This window comes from Labeo rohita, chromosome 11, assembly GCF_022985175.1.
Source record: "Labeo rohita strain BAU-BD-2019 chromosome 11, IGBB_LRoh.1.0, whole genome shotgun sequence".
Taxonomy (NCBI): domain Eukaryota; kingdom Metazoa; phylum Chordata; class Actinopteri; order Cypriniformes; family Cyprinidae; genus Labeo; species Labeo rohita.
The window spans coordinates 25,168,168-25,194,542 of record NC_066879.1 but is presented as its reverse complement, the minus strand read 5'-3'; the positions used below and the strand labels follow the sequence as shown (position 1 = coordinate 25,194,542).

General features: G+C 35.8%; 1 protein-coding gene across 3 annotated transcripts; it reads left to right on the top strand.

Annotated features, from left to right (window-relative positions):
- The first annotated feature begins 1,831 nt into the window (after nucleotides 1–1,831).
- On the top strand, nucleotides 1,832–26,080 carry ccdc120b (coiled-coil domain containing 120b). 3 transcript variants are annotated; one of them, XM_051122038.1, is made up of 11 exons: nucleotides 1,832–2,059; nucleotides 13,544–13,658; nucleotides 13,746–13,849; nucleotides 13,969–14,099; nucleotides 15,206–15,313; nucleotides 15,395–15,515; nucleotides 16,685–16,741; nucleotides 16,867–17,023; nucleotides 17,119–17,220; nucleotides 19,298–20,320; nucleotides 23,568–26,080. In XM_051122038.1, the coding sequence occupies exons 3-11, from the start codon at nucleotides 13,801–13,803 to the stop codon at nucleotides 23,665–23,667; spliced, it is 1,848 nt and encodes a 615-aa protein (XP_050977995.1). In that variant the 5' UTR covers nucleotides 1,832–2,059; nucleotides 13,544–13,658; nucleotides 13,746–13,800; the 3' UTR covers nucleotides 23,668–26,080. The 3 variants fall into 3 exon arrangements, with proteins under 3 accessions (XP_050977995.1, XP_050977997.1, XP_050977996.1); XM_051122040.1 differs by having other exon boundaries at nucleotides 13,743–13,849; XM_051122039.1 differs by lacking the exon at nucleotides 1,832–2,059 and adding an exon at nucleotides 10,892–11,024.
- The last annotated feature ends 295 nt before the right edge of the window (nucleotides 26,081–26,375 follow it).

The window sequence follows — 26,375 nt, the reverse complement described above, 5'->3', positions numbered from 1 at the left end:
ACTGCTTAGAAAATCAAAATGGCTTGATAATTGCAACTGTTTAGTTTTTTGGGAGATTAAAAGAAAGCAGTAAATGGATTTTTATCAATGCAAGATGGTTGTGTCATCACACTGCTAACACCATGTACAGTTGAAACCAAAAGTTTACATACACCTTGCAGAATCTGCAAAATTTTAATTATTTTACCAAAATAAGAGGGATTGTACAATATGCATGTTATTTTTTTATTTAGTACTGACCTGAATAAGATATTTCACATAAAAGACATTTACATGATAGTTGTTCATGAGTCCCTTGTTTGTCCTAAACAATTAAACTGCCTGCTGTTCTTAAGAAAAATCCTTCAAGTTCAACAAATTCTTTGGTTTTTCATCATTTTTGTGTATTTGAACCCTTTCCAACAGTAACTGTATGATTTTGAGATCCATCTTTTCACACTGAGGACAACTGAGGGACACATATGCAACTATTACAGAAGGTTCAAACATTCACTGATGCTTCTGAAAGAAAAATGATGTATTAAGAACCGGGGGTGAAAAACTTTTGGAATTTAAGAGATCAGGGTAAATTTAACTTATTTTGCCTTCTGGGAAACATGTAAGTATCTTCTGTAGCTTCTGAAGTGCAGTACTAAATGAAAAACATGAAATTTAGGCAAAATAAGAAAAATGTACACGTCTTTATTCTGTTCAAAAGTTTTCACTCCCGGCTCTTAATGCATGGTTTTTCCTTCTGAAGCATCAGTGAGCATTTGAACCTTCTGTAATAGTTGCATATGAGTCCCTCAGTTGTCCTCAGTGTGAAAAGATGGATCTCAAAATCATACAGTTATTGTTGGAAAGGGTTCAAATACACAAAAATGCTGAAAAAACAAATAATTTGTGGGACCTGAAGGATTTTTCTGAATAACAGCAAAAAGCTGTGGATCATTCAGGTAACAACACAGTATTAAGAATTAAGTGTTTCGTGATATGTAAACTTTTGAACGGGGTAATTTTTATAAATTCAACTATTATTTTCTCTTGTGGACTATATGTAAACGTCTTTTATGTGAAATATCTTATTCAGGTCAGTGCTACATAAAAAATAACATGCATTTTGGATAAATAAACATTTTTCAAGGTGTATGTAAACTTTTGACGGCAACCGTGAATTTTGCTTCCAATGTCCTCTTTAAAGATAGGTATTGTAATTGTAATCAACGTGCACAAATAGATAAAATATAATAAAATGAACATGTAAATGCACATTTTGGATGTTTTTCCACTAATCTAAAAAAAGACATAAGGAAGCAAAATCTCAAAAAAGTCCAGTGCCTGGCAAAAAAACAATGTTTTTGCCCTAATAAGGCCTTGTTCAGTGGATTAAAAAGCATCACTGACGCTGGATAACTATAAGTCGCTTTACCATACAGTTGCTGCAGCATCCACATGTAAATTTTCTCCTGCGGTATCATGGATCAAATATGCAATACACACATGCGCCAAAGGGGGCGCCATAATACAGTAAAACTGCACCTCTGCATTCAGTTCGTGCAAAGTTGAACTTAAAATAAAAATGTTTTTCACTATGTTGTAATTAAGACACAATATAATATGCTACAAATGTTTTGAAATATACAAATCTATTCAATTACCTAAATAGTTCATTTGCTCATGATAAGTCGTTCACTGAAATGTGGACCTGTATTTTTTCCCCCGTTGATTTCGTAGATTTGTTTCGCAAACACACTGTTAACATAATATAAAGAGCAACCCAAACCTCATTTCAGACACGGTGTGAGTGTAGTTGGGTCTATATAAATGAGCGAGACTGAAAGAGTTAATCAGACAAGTGGATGCGTGTTGCTCTTCCCTGTTTGCCAGTCTTGTTCCAGAGGTGTGACAGCGTTTTACAGTGGATAACTGGGATGAATGTTTGAAATGTGAGAGAAGATGTTATAATATCATCGTGCCGGCGCGATGCAGGGACCCTGTATGTGTTTTGCATGAAGGGGAGGATGTGATCTGCAAGATGTGACTGAGGAGAGCCGCAGATGAATATTAATTGCCATCGCAGGTCCGTGTGCATGGTCTTTCTCACGTTGTTTTCTCTTAAATGTCGAGTTTTCTCAAACAGACAACCTTTAATGGGAGTAATATATATAATATGAATATCACTAGATTTATACATGGACTCGATGTGGCAGACAACAACGTATATGCTCCCTAAAATGCAGGGACGCATGAGGAGAAATCTGCCTGCTGTCCTGTAAGATTTCAGGGACGTTTTGGTGTTGTGCTAAATGTTTGTATGAACATGACTTGCCACTGAAAACCAGCAATTACATTCTCTTATTCGCGTCTCATTCATCCAGCGTGTAGTTATTGCTGATGAAAGCGTCGCGCGTGGCTTTCGTGGGATTTTCCGTGGCATGTTGCTATGCGATGGATTGATGATGCAAAACAGTCACACCTGTTATTTGTCGGATGGGATTGATTAACAGTAAATGTGTCGTGTGTAAATGCATGTGTTTTTTCGGGTAACCCACTCTGATCAATAATGCGATACTACGTCTACGTATCCTGGCGTGTGCCTCAGTTTGATTCATTTCAGTGATTCGAATCTTTTGAATCAGTTACTAAAACGACTCGTTCAGTTGTGCTTTCCACAGGTCACATCGTGGGTAGATGGTCACAAGTATGAATTTGGAATTGCGTAGTTTTACTATTTCATAACGATATTAAGTGTGCTAGTATGCTATTACGAACTCATGTTATGTGTCTGTTTTGAGTGAGTCATTGAATCTTTGCCTAATCGGTTCTTTCAAACACCGAGTCGTTCGTCTTATTATTTCTAAATAAATTGTTTTGTCTGTAAATCTACTAAAAGACATCAGAAAGAGTTCTTGAACATCCTATTTTCTTACAAACAATCAACTCTAATAACTTTTTTATCCAGCTATAAAGCATAAATAAATTAGCAGAGCCATAACAATATTTTATGTACTTTTAAACAAATATGACGATTACACTTGCATGTACCACTATCATCACTTTCATAGCTATACTTTTTTGTATTTGTGTGTGTGTATATATATATATATATATATATATATATATATGTATGTATGTATACATATACACACACACAGTGCACAGCATAAATGAGTACACCCCCTTTGATTAAATATAAAATATGTATTTTCTTAAAGATCACTAATATAATTCATAGAAAGATGGCAAATTTGAAATGTATTAACCATATTCTTTATAAAAACAGAGAAGTACATGACATTAATATCTGTAAAAAAAAAAAAAAAAAAAAAAAAAAAAAAAATAACTTTGTTTAATTGTTAAATCCATTTAAACAATTTTGTTTAAATGGATGATTGCAGAAATGAGTACACCCTAGATTTAATTCAAGAAAGTGTAATATTCTAGTACTTAATATGTCCTCTATAACTATGCTCTGACCCTTCTTGGGTACAAGTGTGTACAAGTTCATGACAAAGTTTCACATCTGTCCTGTTTAACTCCTGGAGGACGACCTGGTTACATGCCCTGGTCTTTAATGGGAATTTTGCTCAGCTCGTCTCTACAGAATCCCCCACAGCTGCTCAAGAGCATTAAGATTGAGTGAAATACATGTCCACTGAAGGATTTTCACCATGGGAGAATGAATATCTTCAATGTCATGTTGAAAAAATGCCCAACAATTCATGGAATGAGGAGAGGTTAGCATCTTCAGCTTCATGTTTTTTGTATTACATCACACAGTTGTGAGTGAATTCATGACAGCATTGATAAAGCTCAACTCCCTCACACCTTCAGCACTCATACATCCCTATATAAGAGCTTTACTACCACTAAACATAACTGCCAGACACTTCTCACTGCACTCCTCCTCTAGCAACACCAGAACATTTTGGATGCTGTTAGCCCCAAAATGATGGACATGGTCTCATGAGACCAGAATATGGATTCCCGGAAGTCTATATTTTGTAAATATGGGCCTTGGAAAAAGTGAAATGAGTTTATTGTGCTTTGGCTACAGTACAGTTCGGGTGTGGATAAACAACCGTGCATGTCATTTGTGCAGTGTCACACTTTTCATTGCTTTTGCCAGCTCTGAGACACTTTTTTGGTGTTTCAACTGCTCTTTTTTTGAGCAAAAACACACTCATCACTAAATGAAATATATCTATCTATCTATCTATATATATATATATATGTAGTTTGTATTTAATTTTTTATTTTTGTTGTGATTTTGTTATGTGTTTTTGTCACAGTTTGATTTATATTAGTGATCCAAATCTTTTGAATCAGTTCCTAAAAAGATTAATTCAGCAACGCTGTCCACTCAGGTTACATAAACAGTAGGTGGTCACAAGTCTGAATTCGGAATTGTGTCATTTTTCTATTTCATTATTTCATAACGACATGAACCGTGCTAATATAATATTACAAACTCGTGTTTTGTGACTTGAGTGAGTCATTGAATCTTTTACTTAATCGGTTCTTTCAAACACAGAGTCGTTTGTCTTATTATCCTTAAATAGGCAAGAAAGACTGCTTAAACATCCTATTTTCCAACAAATAATCAACTCTAATAACTATCTCTAGTTGTCAACTACTATTAAGCTATAAAGCATAAATTCATTTCAGTAACACCCTTGAGTCATTTTAATTGCATACTGAAATAGCAGAGCCGTAACAATATTCATGTACTTCTTAAGTATGTATTCTTAAGTTACACTTGCAAAAAGTACCATGGTATTACCATGTATGACTATCATAGCTTTTATTTTTGTTTTTTTATAGCTGTATTTTTTGCATTTCTTTTATTTGTTTTACTTTTGTATTTTCATTGAAGTGTAAGTTTAAGTTTTATAAGTCTATTGTTAGCTTTATTTCACTTACCAAATCTAATTTTAAGAGTTTGTTTTAAGAACAACACTGACCTGCAGCCAGGCACAAAGCACTTATTTTGCAATAGAAGGTGCTGCATTTGCATCATGTGGTTTTTCTTTCATCCAGTCTACATCATAATGCTTAATTTGTATGACAATCATCAAATTTGCCCATTATTTAAATGCGACATTTACATTTGGCCTATCGTGGCAAATAATGCACTGCGCTTCTATAATTGAAGCTCCCTCAATCACGTCCCACTGTGTTCACCACTAGCCGAGTAAGATGAGTGTGGTTTGAAGTGTCTAGACTCTGAGTCACTCCACTTTGCAAAGCACAGATTTCTTGCTCCATCTAGCACTGTCAAGAGTGTATTTTCAGCAGATCTCCTCTGTTTTTTGAGTTTTTCCCTCTCCGGGGTGCACTGGCAATAAAGAGTTCAAACTCAGTCAATAGTGGCTTGATGTTGTAACCATGTGCACACAAGCAGGCACTAAAGACTCATGCTGGGATTTTAAGGGTAACATCTGTTTAGCTTGTTATATTTTTACCCTTATCTCTGAGTTTGCGATATTTTAGGAAGTTTTAGACCACAGCTAATTGTTTAAAGGGATAATAAACCCCATTGACTTTCATTGTATTGAGACATGTCTTCTTTCATGTTCCACAGAAGAAAGAAAGTCAGGTTTGGAACAACAAGAGGTTGATGACAGAATTTTCATTTTTGGCTGAACGATCCCTTTAAAGGCTTGAGTCATGACCACAAATGACAGTGCAGGGTGTGAGTGTTAGCGTCCAAACAAATGGCTTTCTGTTATCTGTCCAGCTGCCATGCTGTCTGACCCCAGGACAGGGTCTGAGGTGGCAAAACACTGTCTCTACCCCGGCTAGGCTGTGAAATGTACATGTTTTCACAGAGGGATTTACCACGGTGTTGCCAAGCTGTGGTCAGCTTTGTTGCTGACTGTCTGTTTTGTCTTTGTTTATCCAGTAGTAAAGAAAACACGGAGGAAAGAATTTCGTCTTTGGGTGGACAAGAAAGAGGAGTTGAGTAATTACTCAGGCAGAAGCAACACACATTTAAGCTGTCCATTCAACTATTCTAGGAGAGATTTAGCTTTTTGTTGTGTTTTGTAAGGCTCTGATGTTCTGTAGTGCAATGCTGCTCACTTCATGAACATAAATAAAAGTTTTTTACTGCACACAATAAAGTTTGACCAAACATTCCAAAACATTCCAGAAAATTAGTATTCGCTCTAAAGTAAGTGTTGGTTTGCTTAATAAATCTTAAATGAAAACTATTAAAATGTTGTTTTTGTTAATTGAAACAGCGTATAATACGATATTATATCATTAAAGGGGACATTTAATGAAAATTTGTCTTTTACTGTGTTTAAGTGCTCTAATCGTGTTCCCGGTGCATCTACCAACCCAGAAAACGTGAAAAAAAGGACAACCCAGTAACTTTTTTTTTGGCTTTTTTTCTGCAAACATGTGAAAAACCAAGCATGTCAGACTACACTCCCCCCCATAATGTAGACAGGGGATCTTATTATAATATTACCGCCCGTTAATCTGCACGTTTCCACCAACAGTGCCGCCATTTTGTTTTTACAAGCAACAATGGTGCGCTGTAAAAAAATAAATAGTTGAAAAAAATGTAAAAAGTAAGGCAACTTGATGCAGTAAGACTTTTGAGTTCGCTCAACAATAGTTTTTTAGTTTTTCTCAGTAAAGATACTTTGTTTAGCCAACATAAATTTGTTTGTTCATCCAATGCTGATTGTCTTATGTTGCTAATGGAAAAAGTCTTGTAACAGCAACTGAAACAACAGCTACTGTTGTTGAAGTAATTCATTCTTTATGTGACAATTTTCATTTACAAATGTCAAACAGTGAATTGTTATAGAAACCTTAACGGATACCTTAGCCTTATATGTAGACAACATTGTCTTTGTTTGTAAAACATCTTACAAGACTAAGATATCCAGCAAACAGATATAAATGGTTGAACATACTCTAGGCCTCAAAACTAGACACACAAAACTTAAGAACGGTTGCAATCAACAAATGTTAAAAGATGAGCTCTTTACATCACAGTGCAACAAACTAACAATAATGACAACAACTAAAAAGTTTAAATTAAGTCAGCAAACAGCAAAACAATAATCCTATAACAGTAACTGCATAATTTATTCCTCTTGCAATGCATACTGGGACCTCACATCTCAACAATATGAAATTCTTTGTTCAGACAATTGTGTTTGATTAGTTGGGACAACATTTGGGGTAATTTTGTTGGTCTGACAAGGGTTTTTATGTTGTTTCAAGAAAATAGCATTTTTTTGTATTTGAGACTTAAAATGTTTTGTAAACTGAAAAATATGCATTTGCATTTTTTACAGTGTGTACCAGTTCTATTGCCATGGCAAAAGTTCGAGCAAAGCATGCTAACTGGTCTGTCTTTGGCTGCGCAGACGAAGACAGTATTTAGTACGACACCGTAGTGCCACGTTAAAAAAAATGTTACGAGATTACAAGATTAAAGTCATACTATTTCGAGAAAAAAAAACTAAATTACATGAATAAAGTGGAAATATTATGAGAATAAACTCGAAATATTATGAGAACAAATTCTAAGTATTTATATTTCGACAATAAAGTCAAAATTCTGAGAATAAAGTCAGAATGTTTTGTGAATAAAGTCAAAATTACGAGAATAAAGTCTAAGTGTTTTGAGAATAAAGTCAAAATATTTTAAGAATAAAGTCAAAATTACCAAAATTCGTAGAAATTACGAGATTAAAGTTATAATATTATATATTATATAGTATATACTAGCCTACTGCGCATGCAAATGGCCTGGATTGGGAGTACCAGGAGATATTCCAAAGTCTCAACTTTCAAAATCTTTTCGCAAATCTTATAGCAAAATACAATATTTTGACTTTATTCTCAAAATATAACGACTTTAATCTCGTGATTTTAGATTTTTTTATTTTTTAACGTGGCATAAAACGCTGTCGTCATTTAAAGTCCCAGCCTCAGAGGAGACGAGAGCAGTGGATTTATTGATTTATTTACTGTATATTACACTGCTGTCACACAGATCTAATATAAATGTGTGATTTCTCCCCCAGCTGTTTACCTTCACAGATATAACTGACTGTTTTTGTGACTTCTGTGTGTTTTTAACATAAACTTGTGTGTATTTGACAGTTTAAGCGCAATAAGACATGAAAGAGAACTTAGTTTAATACTCGCATGTCGTGTGACAGCCGCTTTCTGTGCGAGTCCTTCGGATTTGTGTGCGCTCAGAAAATCGTCAGAGAATTGTCGCTGTATCAGAAGTTTAAACTAATATGGTTAATTTTTATTTCGTGGTACTTAGGTTTATTCTTATGAACGCGCATCGAAGACTGAGACGGAAGAGAAGAACTTGTTAAATAAAGTCGGTTTTTTTTCGTTGTTCACAAAAGGTATTCTCATAGCTTCATAAAATTGAACCACTGATGTCACAAGGACTATTTTAACGATGTCCTTACTACCTTTCTTAGCCTTGAACGTAGTAGTTCCATTGCAGGGTCAGAAAGCTTGTCTATTTCAACAAAAATATCTTAATTTGCGTTCCGAAGATGAACAAAGGTCTTATGGTTTTGGAACGACATGAGGTAGTAATTAATGACAGAATTTTCATTTCTGGGTGAACTATCCCTTTAAGAGAGCAGGTTCTCGATTCTGTAGCTGCTAAAATAGCTTGAACATAGTGATTGTAGTTTGACCCCTGTAACCTGTTCTGCAGAGATCAAAGCGAAGCAGAGTAGAGGTTGGCAGGACAGCAGCTGGCTGTTCTTGAGAATCAGATATAAGGAGGGAGGGTCACTGCTGGTCACACTTGCTTCGTGCCTCAGAAGAAGGAGCTATATATTATTATACCGAGCACAGTCCTCTATTATCGGTTTTGCCCTTAACTAATGAACTTTGAGATCACTTGTGACAACTTTGTTCACAAATCACTGCTATGGGGTTACATCGATCAATCATAAATGAATCATAAACTCCACCTGCAGTGTTACGTGTACTTATTTTATATTTCCTGACCTACAGTAATTACAGTCAAATTGCTTTGGAGACTATCAACACTCCGTGTCAATTTAAATGTGTCCTCAATTATGTCTTTCTGTTTACTTACAAAATGCATGATTACACTCACAGCATGGCCCATTAGATGATGCTCAAGCAATTTTGTCAGTGACCCAGAAACATTGCATCTCTGTTATATTACGAACTCAGACGTGATGCAATGGCCAGAGCAAGACAGAAAGTGAGATCTCCAAGCAGTAATCCTGTTTCTTTGTGTGCCAGAGCTCTATTGGAGTGCTAAAACAGGGCAGTGCAAATGAGAGACAGGTCATGACAAGTCCTTGGAATTGCCTTTGTCTGCTTTGAGAAAGCACTTCTCCCCCAAGCGCTAATCTCAGCCCCTCCAATTTCTACAGTAAGGTCTCATGGTTGCAAATAGCGTCAGATCCCTCTGCTATGCTAATTCACCATGCTGTCATGTGCTGGAAAAGTGTGTCATAAATTTCTAGGCTGCCTGTTCATAGTCTGCTGGTGTTGTATAGCATCCTTAAAAAACTCCAACCCAGTCTCATTCTAAATTTGTATAATGCTTTGTACAGAAACGTGCAATGTGTGATGTAAACATATGATGCTTTCTGTCAATGGGGTGTAAGCAGATTGTACGATCTTTAGTTTAACCGTTTCTTTGGTGATAAAACGCAGTTAGCAGATGGAGGTGTTTAATGTGTCATTTTTAGTGCTTGAAAGCCCATAAACTCATTTTATGCTTCAGATTTTCTTTGGTTGACTCTTCCACCTAATAACACACTGGCTTGGCACTGAATCAAAAACACTTGGTTGTTTTAAAGCTTGAATAAACCAGTGCAGTATTATCACAGTTGTTCTTCCTAAGCACGGAAGAAAGTTGAGAGGAATGCTCCATGCAGAGGTCAGTAACTTGCTAGGTAAACACTGCTGATTTCTAACGTTTGTTTGACCACATGAGTATTGACTTAAAGGAATAGTTCAAAAATTCAATCATCATTTGCTCACCTCACGTCTTTCAAATCCTAAGGCACGCGTTCAGCTGTGGAAGACAAAATGAGAAAATGAAAAATCGAGAAGACTGTACTGATCACTTTTTTATTTAATGCGAATAAATGGTGACCAAAAAGGTCAAGCTTTAAAAATGATGTAAAACTAGTACTAGTAAAGATAAAAGTTTTGTAGACCTATCTTAAACTATCTAAAACCAATCAGTACATTTCATGGGCTATTTTAATGATTTATGGTGATATTGAACTTTTTGGCGTCTTCAGTCATGATTCATTATCAGGCTCTTTTTCCATGCAGGTTTTTGTGTTCTGCAGAAGAAAGCTAATCATACAGTTTTTGTTCGGAACCAGACGATGTGAGTAAATGATGACAGAATTATCTTTTTTTTTTTTTTTTGGATGTACTGTCCCTTTAAATATACAATTGATAATAAGACTCTTTACAACGACCTTTGCTGTTAACACGTATGTTAGATAAACCTCTTCTACTTTAAAAGATAAAAAGAATCGTTTGCCATAAATTTGTAACTACCGCCATGAGAGTAAATCATTCCTGTCTGCGACGTTTAAGTTAGAAACCATATGGTTGTTACGGACGCCACAGCCTCACCTGTCCGCTTTTCAGACGAAACCATTAAAATAACTTGCCGAGGTAACCTGGACTTACATCACCAGTTTGGACATGAATGCGATTTTATGCGATTTATATACAGACGAAATGTCTGGAAAAATTACTCTTATATTATATTTAAAACTGTGAATGTCTAATGTTTCATAGGCATTTTATCAGTAGCTAACCCCCGTCTGCGTGTGTAATTGGTTTCGTCCTTGTTGCCTTTAGGGCTTGTAAAAATTACTTGCTTGAGTTGCAACGTCTGCAAGGGAAGAAACGCGAAAAACATTTCAGTGGGTGCAGAAGAGACAACTTAAGGAGTAACATGTTAAAGAAATCGCACATGCAATGAAATAAGCCTGCTTTTATGGATATTTTCTCAGTGACTTAATTTGGTCAAGGTAAGTCTCGGAGTTTTTCCCGTTTTTTTGCCTCAAGCGTGTCATATGTTACACAAATAATTGCTTTCAAAATAATAGCTAATAGGAAGATTTTTATTTTTCTGTTTAGCTGATGGTGATAATCTTTCAAATGAAAGTCAGAGTCATATAGCGGATCATTTATGCTCGCATCGCTTTTTCAGAAACAAATAAAAGTTGATTTTGTAAGTTGTTCTTTATTCAGAAAGTGTGTTTGACATATAGATGTTCCTGAAATGATTAAATACAATGTTTTGGAGTCACAGCTGTGTATACAGTCTCACCTGCCACAGCTGTCATTAACATGTCAATTCACACACTGTATGTTTTGTTGTATGATGGTTGTAAATACAAACAGTCACTCTCAAATCAATCGTTTAAAAACACTCTTAAAAATAAAGGTTCCAACATGGTGTTTTTACAGTGATGCATTTTGAAGAACATTTTTGACATCTAAATAACCTTTTTTGACTATAAAGAACCTTTTCTGCATTTGAAAGGTTCCATGGATGTTCAAGGTTCTCCATAGAACCACTGATGCCTATAAAGCACCTTTATTTGTAAGAGTGTAGTCATCTATTAAAGACAAATAAGTTAAAATTGCTCACGTTATAGACATGAAATAGATTTTTAAATTATAAATTGCTTTCATAAGTTTTTCAAACATGTGTAACTATTTCTTTGTTATCAGTTTCTTCTATTAAATGTTGGGCACAACTTTACAGCCACATTCACCATTCACCGTGATTGCATTTTTTTCCCCTAAATGTTAAGTCTGAAAGGTGTCATTGTGTTGAACAACTGCTTTTGTGAAAGTTTTACATTTTTGGCAGATTTAACCCTTTGAGACAGTACTTCAGGAGCTAGATTTAACATGTGACAAGAACTGGCGACCCTACAATGTACAAAAGTAACAAAATTTCTTTGAAATTAAACATTGAGCTTTATTATTATACTATGCACATGCATAAGAATATGAAAACTGGTAGTTTTAAGAGCATAAACAACAGCATAAATGTGATTTATCACCACATGGATGTGGAATTGTGGAATTATTATTATTAAACTTTTATTTTTCAGAGATATATTTCACTATGCTTGATAATTGCCTTTTAGTATTTTCTTTTTCGTATATATTTTTCTTTGTGAGACTCTGTAATCTAGTATCATGTACTGCTTACAGTGCTGTGGTCTGTATATGGATCTCTGGCTCTCATGCTTTTCCCTCTCTCACACTTTATCTCTTTGCACATGTTTTGTCCCAGGACATTGGGTGCTTTGTCATCAAATTCCCATAAATCCCTTGTTTATATCTCTCTCTTCGAGTCAGGTTTTGATCTCTGAGCATTTATCCTCCCCTCTCTCCTCCCATCATGCTCTCTGCCAGGTCTCTACAAGAGTTGAGGTGTATGATATCTCTTAGCATGTGTCCACCAGATGTGCTCATAGTGTTTTGAAGAATCTTATTTGTTCAATTGCTCCTAAATGGATTTTGAGAGCTTCTTGTTTTAAATATGTCCTACTTACACTCGCTGTTCATTGTTGTCTGTTTACCCTGCACATGGTGGTTTTGTGTCTTGTTTTGTTACTGGGCACATTCCTAGCCACCCATCGTAGCACATGACCCACGCCACTTCCTCACAAACAAAAACACATCCTGCTTATTTTGTCTGAGTTTGCCAGCAGCCTTTATACCAAAAGTCTGAACAGTTATGGAGCATTTACCTTTCTTTTTTTTTTTGGCAGAAGAACTTTTAAATGGGTGTCGGTATGCGAGGTTGTTATTTTTCAGAAATATTTTACATGTATTTTTATTAATAATATTACTTATTAATTTATAATTTATGCCAGTAAATGCACTGTCTGGGATCTAAAATATAGTCAAGATTTTAAATTAAGTTTAAAATGTAAACCTGGAAATAAAGTTTTTATGACAAAATTAATAGGATTTTTTTTCATTAGTGATTTTAAACATTTTAGAAATATAATTTTGGCATAGCCAGCACAATAAAAATGAAATTGTTGACATTAAAAGGCATAAAGTACACCGTATTTATCTTAAGTTAAATGTTGCTCATTCATGTCAGCAGTGTTGCCAAGTCTGCAGTTTTCGCGCGGAATTGGGCTACTTTAAAACTGTTGCCTTGGGTTGTTTTCCATGTCCGTGGGTTAAAGCGAATTTTACCAGGGGAACTAGTGGGCTAGTTGTGAGTAGCAATTGGGTGGGTTTTGTTGTCAAAACCTGGCAACCCTGCACATCAGTGCGAGTTATTTGGTCATTTAACTTAAAGTCGTAACTTTCAGAAAGAAGAGCAGCAATTTTTTTTTCATTCATTTTGCCTCTTGAAATTAATGTATTCTGATGTTGTTTTGTGGCAGAACAAGCCATTAAATTTTTGTATAATCCATCATTTAGAGGACTCTGTTACAGCCAGCAGGAATATAACGAAGTTTATGGCATGTGTGTAACAAGCATACACTTTTTTTTCCTCACTACTAAGGGTTCAGCAATAAATTGAGAAGTCACACAGTGGCTCCCCCTGCAGGCCATTGGGATACTGTAGCAGTGTGGACCTCAACACTGAATGACATGCGTCACATGACTCAAACTACAAGGTGATGGGAGGTTCTCAAATCATCTCAGTTCATCTGTAGCTCGAATTATACCATATTCATTAGATCAACATTCTTCTTTGTCAGCAGGAGCTGAGGGTAATTGGGAGCTAAAGACTTCACAAGACTTCCTGAAATCCATTCTATGGAGGTCAAGGGTCGCCTGATCACTGCCATGGGCTTAGGGGCTCCAGGTGAGCCTACTTATGTTTATCTTGATAATGGAGTATGGAAGCACTTACATGTTTTTTTCTTTTTCTAGTGTATTTTTAACTTTGGCTTTCTGTCTCATGCACATCATTCTCATGCACAGATGTCCAAGGCTGTCAGGACAGCAAGCTACAAGCAGAGCGAATCTCAGAACTGCAAGAGCGAAAGCAGAGTCTGCAGAGCCTTTTAAACAGTCGTCTTGGAGAGCTGCGACAAGTGTGTCTTCTAGAGGCGGTGAGTTGCTTTTAATACTTTGGAGTATTGTATTATTGTAACTTATTCTAACAGTATTTTACAGTTGAGATCAAAAGTTTACACCCCTTTTTCAGAATCTGCAAAATGTTAGTTATTTTACCAGAATAAGAGGGATCATACAAAATGCATGTTATTGTTTATTTAGTACTGACCTAATTAAGATATTTCACGGAAGATGTTTACATATAGTCCACAAGAGAAAATAATAGTTGAATTTATAAAAATGACCGTTTAAAAGTTTACATACAAGTGATTCTTAATACTGTGTTATGTGAATGATCCACAGCTGAGTTTTTTTTTGTTTAGTGATAGTTGTTCATGAGTCCCTTATTTGTCCTGAACAGTTAAACTGTCTGCTGTTCTTCAGAAAAATCCTTCAGGTCCCACAAATTCTTTAGTTTTCCAGCATTTTTGTGTATTTGAGCCCTTTCCAACAATGACTGTATGATTTTGAGATCCATTTTTTCACACTGAGGACAACTGAGGGACTCATATGCAACTATTACTGAAAGTTTAAATGCTCACTGATGCTCCAGAAGGAAAACAATGCATTAGGAGCCAGGGGTGAAAACTTTTGAACAGAATAGAGACGTGTAAGTTTTCCTTATTTTGGCTAAATATCATATTTTTTTCATTTAGTACTGCCCTTCAGAGTCTACAGAAGATAGTTACATGTTTCCCAGAAAACAAAATAAGTTAAATTTACCCTGAACTTCAAATTCAAAAAGTTTTCACCCCCCCCCGGATCTTAATGTATGGTTTTCCTTACGGAGCATCAGTGAGCATTTGAGCCTTCTGTAATAGTTGCATATGAGTCATAAAATGGCAAAAAATAACCCCGTTCAATACTGCTGTTCCCTTTATCTTTCTGTTTTGAAAGTGAATTCTCTTATTTGATGTGTGAGTTTTAGGATTTGCATTGACGTGAAGAACTGTGTTTTTCAAATGTAGATGTGCAAAAAAAAAAAATAAATGAAACAGACACACTTATTAGAACCATCTGTTCTAACACATGGCAACAAACTTCATGACATTCCCCGGTGTAGTGATAAGAATCTAAGTAAAATGTTTAAATGTCTTTACAGGAGCTCACAGGGAAGCTTCCACGGGATTTTCCTTTAGATGAAGGAGAAAGACCTCCCTTTGTTCAGCGCCGAGCTGGCCTGGCCCCTCATGTTACCTCAAAAGGAGAGGTGAGTCTGTTTTCTGAAAGCTAATAGAAGGATTCTCCGGACAGTTTTATACAATAACTACCATATCTGTGTTCCATATAGGATGACCCAGGTCAGCGACGGCAGATGAAGGCTCTCTTCAGTGGTGCCCTGCGCCGGAGCATCGATTCTGATAAAAACACACTGCACAGTAAGAGGACTGTTCATCGGGGATGCCACACAGGTAACACAGACACGCACAAAAGTGCGAAACAATTTCTGGTAAACACTGGTAATTTGGTAAAAAGTATACACATTTGGGAATAGCTCTACAGGAAGTGCATAGTAACTGAGTCATTTCCCCCCATTGCCTTTGCTTGAAAAGGACAATGGACACAAGTTGACAGACTTTGATATTTATAGATGACTTGATTATGAGTTTTAAACAAATAGCTAAGACAAACAGAGAATTTAGATTAAAAAAAACAATAAACTACTGGCCTTTTACATGACTGCACAAAAGTTTGGCATCACTAGAATATTTTTGAAGAAATTAATACTTTTATTCAGCATGGATGCATTAAATTAATCAAAAGTGAGAGGAAAGACATTTACAGTGTTACAAAAGTTCTTTTGAACTTTCTATTCATCAATGAATCCAATGTATTAAAAAAAAAGTTTAACTTTGAAAATGAGAAAATATTTTGAAAACCCTGATTTCTAAAGGATCATGTGACACTGAAGACTGGAGTTTTTTTAATTGAAATAGAAAACAGTTCTTTCAAATTGTATTAATATTTCACAATATTACTGTTTTCACTGTATTTTTTAAATAAACATAACCTTTGTGAATATAAGAGACCTCAAAAACATTAAAAAATCTTTCTGACTACAAAATTTTGAGTCAAGAAAGTCATCTGATTATTTATTTATTTAAACAAGGGCTGTCAAACAATTAATCACGATTAATCACATACAAAATAAAAATTTGAGTTTGCCTAATATATATGTGTGTACTGTGTATATTTATTATGTATCTATAAATACAAACACATTCATATATATTTAAGAAATATTTACAAGTATATGTATTTATCATTTTTATATTATATATAAAATATTTTTACATAAACAACATATTTCTCTTAAATATGTACATGAATATGTTTGTATTTATATATACATAGTAATTACAAACAGTACACACACATATATTAGGCAAATTCAAACTTTTATTTTGTATGCGATTAATTGCAATTAATCGTTTGACAGCCCTAATTTAAATATTAAATAATATGCAAGTATATTTATGATTTTTTAAAAATCTTTTTAGATAATAATAATTTATTAGATCATAGACTAATACATATAAAAATCGTATCTTTGTGTAAATCTGACTTTTTACATTTTCAGAGGAAACTGTGAAGTCAGAGAGCAGTTCAATGTCAGACTCAACATCACATGACAATGGTGAGGCCTCGTAACATTATAAAACACACAAACTACATCTCAATACTCTGATTCGTTTTACCACACTGGCCTGTTTATGACAGACTGTAACTTTGATGTACAATCCTGTCAACTGTGGTTTACAGAGGATTCGTCTCCCAGTGTGGCACCTGAGCATCGCTCCTTGTCTCACCCTCGGCTGGCCCCAGGCAGTCCTGACAGTAGGCTCTGTAGGAAGCTGTCGCCTGTGGAGATCTACTACGAGATGAGGACACGCCGCAACTCAGCCTCCAGCTCTGTGAGGTGAGCGGTGGGAGAGGACAAGATGTTTCCGCAAGCTGATACGGGTGAGGTTTACATTACAATTCTAATTAATGAATGTGTGGGTGTTCATCCAGCCCAAGTCACTCACTCCCAAGAAGTGCATCCAATGTGGAGGGCAGAAGTGTTCCAGCCACACCGCTGTTGTCCCGCACTGCACCAATCAGCGTCCATGTGAGGTAATTTATGACCATGTACACTATGGGTGGTGAGGTTGCAACTCCCTACATAGGCATCTGCCTTCTAAGGCAACATCCAAACTTACATTCACATGGGCAGCAACACAAAATAACAAATTATATAATATAATATAAACTATATATAATAGTTTATCAGGGGCATTTTTCTTCGAGGAGGAGAGGGAGGAAATGTCAGTTTTACAAAATACAACATTTAAAAGTGTATAAATTACCATTTTTCTAAAGAAACATTGTTCACCGCACCAGCAGGAAAAGTTACAATGCCTCCCCTGAGCCCATTGAGTTTTAACAGACTCCCTAAAGCGTGCGGTGGGTTTGGTGGGGGGGTAATTGAGAATGAATGGGAGAAAGTCACATGAGAGGAGGCAAAGCCTCCATTGCGATATGATTGGATATGACTGGTTTTGTTTGGCTGTGATTGGTTCATGCGATAAGTCCCGCCTCTTTGTGTTCGTTCGCGTTTTACTCTGAATGAACAATATAGTGGTGTTAATGGGAAGACTAATTTTCAAAAATAAGTAAACAACACACACTTAGATATAACCACTTTCTTATGTCAAAATAAAAAGATCTGTGGGAGTTTTTAGTGAGTAATCAGCTTGGTGAAATTTAAAGTAAATCTCTGTGTCCAGAAAAAAAAAAAATTAAAAGTTAACTATTAAAAATAATAGCTGAACATAAGTTCACAAATAAAATCTATTGTTTAAATTGTTACTGCTTCGAGTTATTATTTTTGAGTAAATGTAAAATATAAAATATATAAAATATATGTATTTTTTTCTAAGTAATATTTGAATTAATTACATTGAATACATGAATACATTTGATCTAAAAAAAAAAAAAAACAATACCACTGAAAAGTTTTTTTTTTTGTTGTAATGTTATGCTTAAATATTATGCTCAACAAAAAAATATAAAAAAATATATATATATATATTATATACTTTTTAACCTCAAATGCTCGTCTAGCTCTTCGTGAACTCTGTGTATTCCGGTTCATGACAGTTAGGGTATGTCGAAAAACTCCCATCTCATTTTCTCCTCGAACTTCAAAATTGTTCTACATCGCTGCAGAAGCACTGACCCAGCATTTACAAAGTGAACTTGCAAATAAGGTCAAACCTCCTTTACAAATAAAAAAGGTAAAACAGCAGAACCGGAATACACAGAGTACACAAAGAGCTAGACAAGACAAGCATTTAAGGTTAAAAAGTATAGAAATGTAATTTTTTTTTTTAGAAAATGACCGATTGTTTCGCTAGATAAGATCCTTATTCCTAGGCTGGGATCGTTTAGAGTCCTTTGAAGCGGATTTTAAACTGCATTTTGAAAGTTAAAACTCACGGGCACCATAGAAGTCCATTATATGGAGAGAATTCCTGAAAAGTTTTCCTCAAAAAACAAAATTTCTTTACAACTGAAGAAAGAAAGACATGAACATCTTTGATGACAATGGAGTACAGTATATGTAAATTTTTGTTTTGGAAGTAAACTACTCCTTTAATATTTTTGTGGAAACCATGACACACTTTAAAAGTATTGCATTTAAAATAATTCAAAAGAATAAAATCTGTTTTAAATAGAATCTTTTGTAATATTATAAATGTTTTTACTGTCACTTTTGATCAATTTTAAAGCAGCCTTGCTGAATTGAAGCATTTTTTTTAAATACTAACCCAAAACGTTTGAAAGTAATACAAACAAATATCAGGAATAACAAAAATAAAAATGTACTGTTCATGAATGTACATTCATTCTTAATCCAGAATGAAATAGTATATATTTTAGATTTTTTTTGAAACCACCTCTGTCCATCCTAGATTGGCTTTACCGTAAAGGAGAATGCAGTTTAATTGGGCTAAAATAAAATCTTCGTGGACAGCATAATTATGTTGTCTACTTTTTGGACCAGGCCTCATGTCAGGAGTGCACTTACGGCGTCCTCAGACGATGCCAGCTCACTACATTATCACTGTAGATCCACTTTAGATCCAAATGTATTTTTGAAAAATCTTATTACTACTAATAACTTCTTACTGTTTTCTATTCCTGCCAGGCCGGAAATGTCTGGTGGTATTGCACTAAAGCAGTGGTGTGGCAGTCCAGATGTTCCTCAGTTTGTCCCGTTGGCATCTTTGGAGGGCTCCTCATCTGATCGCCGCAGCTGCCCGTACAGCTCCCGTGCCCGTCGTAGCAACAGCTCCGAGGCACTACTCGACCGCTCGAGTCTCCCAGAGCCCGGTCCTCCCCGCAATGGCATGCCAACCCGAGCTGGACCATACAAGAGCTCGGAGTCCCTCACGGATGGGAAGCTCCGTCAGATCTATCAAGGCAGCCCAGATAGACAAATGATGGGATTTAAAGATCAGGGTCGAATGCGATCCTCTCTGGGTGGCCAAAGCAGTGGCACGGGTTACAATGAGATTTTGATGGACTACATTTGGGGCAAACAACAAAAGAGGCCCGTCCAGGCTCAACAGAACCAGTCGGCAGGACGACTCTGGCCGGACTTCTCCACTCCTCCATCGGGCACCCCTCCACACTACAATGGTTTCTCTCATTCGCAGTTACATCTGGCTGCCGCCCCACCTTCCTACAGCCCCATGCTGCTGCGGGGTCAAGAGGCCGAGCCCCGTCGGGTCAAAGTGACACGAACGAAATCATGTGGCCCCTTTATTCCTTTACAGCAGCACTCACAGGATGCCGTGTTGTTCTCTGCGTATGATCCATCACATCCCTCTGCAGGATCCACCACATCTTCTATTCCCAACCTGCTCCCTCACCACACAGAGCTGTCCACTGCTGCAGCGTTCGCCCGGAGACCGCCTCAGTTCTCTCTGCCCACTCCTGAGGACTCCACCCGTAGTCTGCACAAGGCACTGGCTCTGGAGGGACTCCGGGACTGGTATCTGAGGAACGCCTTAGGTTATTCCAAAGGTCACGAAGGACTCGGCATGCGCCACTCACATACTCACCACCTGGTGCATCAGCCTCAGTCCGTTACAGCTGACCCACTGTACTCTGTGCACCGTCAAATACCTCAGTCAGCTTCATTTCATGGGCATCCCTTGCATGCCAGGTGAGTTTTCCACATTTTGATTTCACTTTTCCATAATTATGTAAAACTTGAAAATATCAGAGAATTTGTGAGACTGGAAAAGTAATGGAAATTAGTAAAACTACTACTATTACAGTAATACTACTACTAATAAATTTGCAAATTACAATAGTTCTTCTTGCTCAGCTGCTTGTCAGTTCTTAAAGGGATAGTTCACCCAAAAATGAAAATTACCCCATGATTTACTCACCCTGAAGCCATCTTAGGTGTATATGACTTTCTTCTTTCAGACAAATACATTTGGAGTTATATTAAAAAATGTCCTGACTCTTCCAAGTTTTATAATGGCAGTGAATGGCTGTTGACATTTTCAAGTCCAACAAAATGCACCATACATCATAAAAAGTGCTCCACATGGCTCCAGAGGGTTAATAAAGGCTTTCTGAAGTGAATCAATGCATTTCTATAAGAAAAATATCCATATTTAAATGTTATAAACTGTAATCTTTAGCTTACGCTAACTGTCGTACGCGCGTTCGTAAAGGGTCACGTTCCAGCGGATAACGTTGGCCATAGGCGTTGCAAAAGCTCTGGTGAGATTATACTAGTCTCGCAAGAAACCAAGTTTTGTTTACACCAAAAGGAAAACCAGTCGCTTCTTGGCTTATATCGAAATCCTCTCAAATATTTCTTTAAAAATCCTCATTTTTTACTTCTAATTCATGACTGGTGTTCTCACCAGAGCTTACGCTACGCCTGCTTCATATGTCATCCGCTGGAACGCCACTTTTGTGTACATGCATGTGACAGTTAGCAGAAGCTAGTTTATAAAGTTTTAAATTTGGATATTTTTTTTAGCAAAAATGCATTGATTTGCTTCAGGAGGCCTTTATTAAAGGGGTCATCAGATGCTAAGTTCACTTTTTCATGTTGTTTGAACATTAATGTGTGTTGGCAGTGTATGTACAAATCTACCCTATAATGATAAAAATCCATGCAGTGGTTTTTAATTAATCTGTAAAAATAATATCCCCTTTTTCAAATCGAGCCGTTCTCAGATGCCTGTCGGTGTGCCGTCACACCGACGGAGGCCGCTCCCACAATAGTTGATTGACATGGTTGCTGGATGTAATAATGAACATAGTGGTCGTCATTTACTCCTGACATCTGAGCCGCTGAAGATGCAGTAGATTGTGATGTTTGTGAATGGAATGCCCTCCCGATCTACATATGTCCGTCTATGTTCACGCAAATCATTCATGATCCAGCTTCACTTACAGCAGAAGTGAGTATAAGCGCTTTTTTATGAGTCTTTGCGATCGCCTTTCATTATAACGTGGTAGTTAGGAAGTTTAGCGGCTAAACGCGGCTAATGTAAACAAAATCTCAACACCCATTCACTGCCATTATAAAGCTAGAAAGAGTCAGGATGTTTTTTAATCAGAGTGTCTATTTACACTAAGTGCAAATAGCCCGCCTTGTTGGCAGAGGCTATTTACACTAACTCCGCCCACCACTGTGTTATGGGGCTAGTGAACACCACAAAAGACGGCTGTTGTTCGTCAGCTCCAGTGGCGCAGAGGATAAAGCATTTGTTCTACTCTTTTAGACGAGATTGACCTGCGTTCAGATCCGCCTTCTGGTGAACTTTTTTCCTCCCTTTTTAAATCTCATATCAAAAAGGCATTTTTTAAGGAAATAATTGAAAAGCTGAAAATAAAGTATCAGTTAGGGCTAGGGTAGGTGTAGGGAGGGCTAATTGTCCCAATAAGGCAGCATCCATTTAAAAAATTTAATTAAAACTATACTGTTTTAATGTACTACAATACTGAGGTGCAGATAATTGCGTCTATTTGCAATAAGTACTATAAATAGCAGACAATCTATCACTATTTGCAGTGTATTAGTGTAAGTTGCTAAGAAAACATGCTGTTTTTACTTAGTGTAAATAGCATCTATCGTTAAGAAAATATGCTATTTTTACTTATTGTCAATAGCATCTAATTGCTGTTTTCGCTTAGTGTAAATAGCATCTATTGCTATTTGGACATGTAAGTAGCCTCTGTCACTATTTACACTTAGCCGCTGCCTTTTTTTAATATAACTCACATTGTATTCGTCTGTAAGAACAAAGTCATACACCCCTAGGATGGCTTGAGGCTGAGTAAATCATGGGGTAATTTTCATTTTTGGGTGAACTATCGCTTTAAGAACTGTTAGTTTTTGTGTTACAGTCATCTATTTTCTACTTTAATTTAGTTTCAAAAGTAATTTATTTCTGTGATGCAAAGCTGAATTTTTAGCAGCTGTTACTCCAGTCTTTAGTGTCACATGATCCTTCAGAAATCATTTTAATATGCTGATTTGCTGCCTGAAACATTTCTTATTGTTATAAATGATTAATAGTTGTGATGCTTAATATTTTTGTAAAAGTATTTTAAGGATTCTTTGAAAAGGTCACATCATTTCTTTCTTCATTCTTCGAACATAATTTACTTAAAATATACGTTTTTGGTAACATATTTAAAGGCACAATATGTAAGATTGTGTTTAGTAAAATATCCTAAAACTGCTAGAACAGTGTTATATATTTTTTTACCTGTGTACTTTATCCCAAATATTTCCAAGAATGTTTAAATCCAAAGGACTAAGCAATTTTAACTAGTGTAACAAACTGTGCCATTTCATCGCCTACTAGTGACATCATACACCATCAATTTCTAGTTTCATTTTGTAGAAAACATGGAAACACCAAAGACTCTTTAATATGTTATGCATTTTATTAGACAGTTGACGAACGCATAGAGTGGCATTATAACAGAAATTTCAACACACTCAAATGTATCTAGTAGATAAAACAGCTCTGTTTTACCTCACATACCCATGACCGGAAGAAGCGGAATCGGTTGGCTGTGGCATAATAAAAGCTTCACTGCTTTTGAGCTCTTTATCACACTTGTCTTTCATTAGCAATCACTCCAGCGGCCTCGTTTCACATCCACGGCTTTCAGCCTTACTCTGCTTCATATTACAGTGACCTTAATAAAACTTTAATACATTAGCCTATCCATAAACATGATCAGATTTCATCGGCTCAAAAACAGCATCATCAAACTACGCCTTTGTTTCTTTCTTAATTTTGAATATGCGCCCTCTAGTGGAAAAAATTACATACTGTGCCTTTAACAAAATGGATGGGATTGAGTAGTTTGTTAAATTAGTTAATTAGATGTTTTCTGATTTTTATCTTCTCTTTTCATCATGGCAGGTCTGTGGAGCTCTCTCTCTACCCAGAGCCTTTCCCCTCAGAGGGGGGCACTCAGAAAGAGTCCGGCTCTGAGCCCCCTTCTCCTGGAACACTGGTCTGACCGACAGCCGACACTCTCCACAGCCTCCAGTGCAACATGTTGCAATATCTGATGCAAAATGACACCTTGTTGTAGGGATGCACCGGACCAATACTGTGCTTAAAATTAAAAAAAAATTTCTAATGCATCCTTTGTAGCATAAATGCTGCCACACAAACAATGACAGCTGGACTTAATAGCATTTGATTAGAGATTTTAAAGTGTAGTAATACTTTAAAATGTCAGCATTATTTAAATGTACAGTTGTTACACTGCATATAACAATGATATTGGTGCATCCCTACATTGTTCAGCAAATAAGGAGGCATCTGTAACAGCACAGAACTGAAATCGAGTGAGCAGTTTGTTGGCTGTCATAGATCTATTGTAAACTGGTGTTTACAAGGAGATTTTTTTCCCCCTTCATACTCTGTGTGTGTATTAATGGGATGTTTATTGTAATGTATTTACGTTTCAAAACAAAATATAAAGGTAATCATATCATCTCCACTTCATCCTGAGATATATATATATATATTTTCAGAGAATAAAATAGATTATAAGATGTATGTATTCAAAATTACTATTTTGTAACTAATATGTTTCAGGTTAACAGTCATTTAATTCTACAAGTCTACTCAGAGTTTAATGAACTCATGCGTTTTAATGTCCTATAACAGCAGTGAATGTGTTGCATACCTGTTTGTTTATATCTATATATCTAAATATCTATATGTAGCTATGAAGAGTATGCTAAAAAGCATTTCATATAGAGGACCTTGAAGTGAAGATGAGCTTTCAATTAGAGGACTGACGTTCTCTAAAGTCGTAGACATGCAAACAAGCTAATGCCTGAACTCCGAAATGAACTTTAAAGCTCTAATACAGTGATTTATACAATTAAGCCCACAGTCATCAAATTCGCTATTTCAAAGGACTTGAAAAGGACCGTTGACCCTAAAATACTGAGACCTTGAACTAATAAAAATGCATGAGACGATTTTAAAAAGAAAAAATGCATCCCTATGAAATCCTTCATACAGAGTCAGAAATATATTCATGATTATTTACGTTTTTTATTATTTAGTTGCTTTTTTGTTTACTTTTCGGATGCCAAATAGTTTAAAAGTTAGACTCTGTGTGAATAGTTTTGATGCAAAAATAGTTTGCAACTATTTTATACTTTCATGTTTAATCGCATCCGACTTGGTAACCCCTTTAATAGATATTCTTAAATATTTGACGAATTTTAAGTGAGCATCTACTGTAGTTTACATGTTGAGCGGTGGCGTAAGCTGGTCTTATGTTACCACTCTTTGGGAGCAAAATATCTTTGAATTGTCAGTGTGTTTTCATTCTGTTTACCAGTTTAGTTACAGTTCCTGACTTGTTGGTTTAGAAATACATTATAAATAATTCTGGCAAACTACACTGTAAAAAACTATTTGTTGAGTCAACTTAAAATAATTTGTAACCTGGCTGCCTTAAAATTTTAAGTTCAGTCAATTTAAAAAAAGTTTATTCAACTTGAAATGTTAACTTATACTAAGTGACAACTTAGATATTTGAGTTGAATCAACTTAAAATTTTAAAAGCAGCTGGGTTACTTACCCATCTGTTAAGTTTAGCAAACACAAATATCTAAGTTGTTACTTAGTACAACCTAACATTTCAAGTTGACTAAACTTATTTTAGTTAACTGAACTTGAAATTTTAAGGCAGCAGGGTAACAAATTATTTTAAGCTGACTCAACAAATTGTGTTTTTTATTTTTTACAGTGTATGTCTTATTATAACCAGTTACCATGTTGTGATGGTTATCCTCAAAATCAGTACAATTTGCTGTCCACTGTTTTGAGTACAAGACTACAGATTCATTTTTGCCCATGTTAAGCCTACAAATTATTGCTAAAACTCCAGAACATAGGATGGTTTAAGTTTCAAATGATGATGGTTTATTTAAAACTTGGTTAATTAGACTTGAAGAATTCATGTGTAGTTGCTACTCCTCATCTTGCGGGTTTGTGAGGTGCCTCTAGCTGGTATCTGAAAGTCATGACCAAACAGCTGTGCATTGCTAGTCTCTTTTAGTGTATTTTGGTGACATAAATGTCTGTACTGTAATTACTTATAAATAATGAAAAATACCTATATGTAGCAACTTGAATAAACAATATATATTGTATATTTATGAACTGATCAGATTTTGTATACATATTTATTTGCATAGTACATGCCTCTGGTTTGTTTACACCAGCATCTTTATGAACGACACCTTGTTTTGGCTTTAAACTGTGCTATCGTTGCAGCTTTTAGGATCATGAATGCATTGCTTGATTTGTTATTATAAACTTTTTTCATTGTTTTGTTTTTATATACATTTTTCATATCAGCCATAGTCTGTTGGGGCAAAAAAAAAAAATCATAATAAAGACCGTGATACAAAGTTTACTTTTTTACATTGAGTGGCTTCTTTTTCAAGTGTAAAGATTCAAACCTAAATTCATACTTGAATTACAATGTAATTTGTAAGCACAAACCATTTTTGGCTAACATGTAGACTCTGAAAAGCCGTTCAGTTCACATTCCTTGCTTTAATCTTTGCTCACATCACTTCCACGTCCACTGAACACTTGGAATGTGCTGGAATCTTTTCGAGCCGCTTCACGTGATTCTCTCCTAATTTAAATCATCTTTGAAATATGCTTTATCTATTATGCAAATCCATT

What these genes read in the sequence shown, in the direction of transcription:
- ccdc120b (XM_051122038.1), top strand. Translation starts at nt 13,801, where the DNA reads ATGGAGGTCAAGGGTCGCCTGATCACTGCCATGGGCTTAGGGGCTCCA. An exon ending in CCAATCAGCGTCCATGTGAG is followed by an intron (nt 17,221 to 19,297) that starts GTAATTTATGAC and finishes TATTCCTGCCAG; the next exon opens with GCCGGAAATGTCTGGTGGTA. An exon ending in GGGCATCCCTTGCATGCCAG is followed by an intron (nt 20,321 to 23,567) that starts GTGAGTTTTCCA and finishes TCATCATGGCAG; the next exon opens with GTCTGTGGAGCTCTCTCTCT.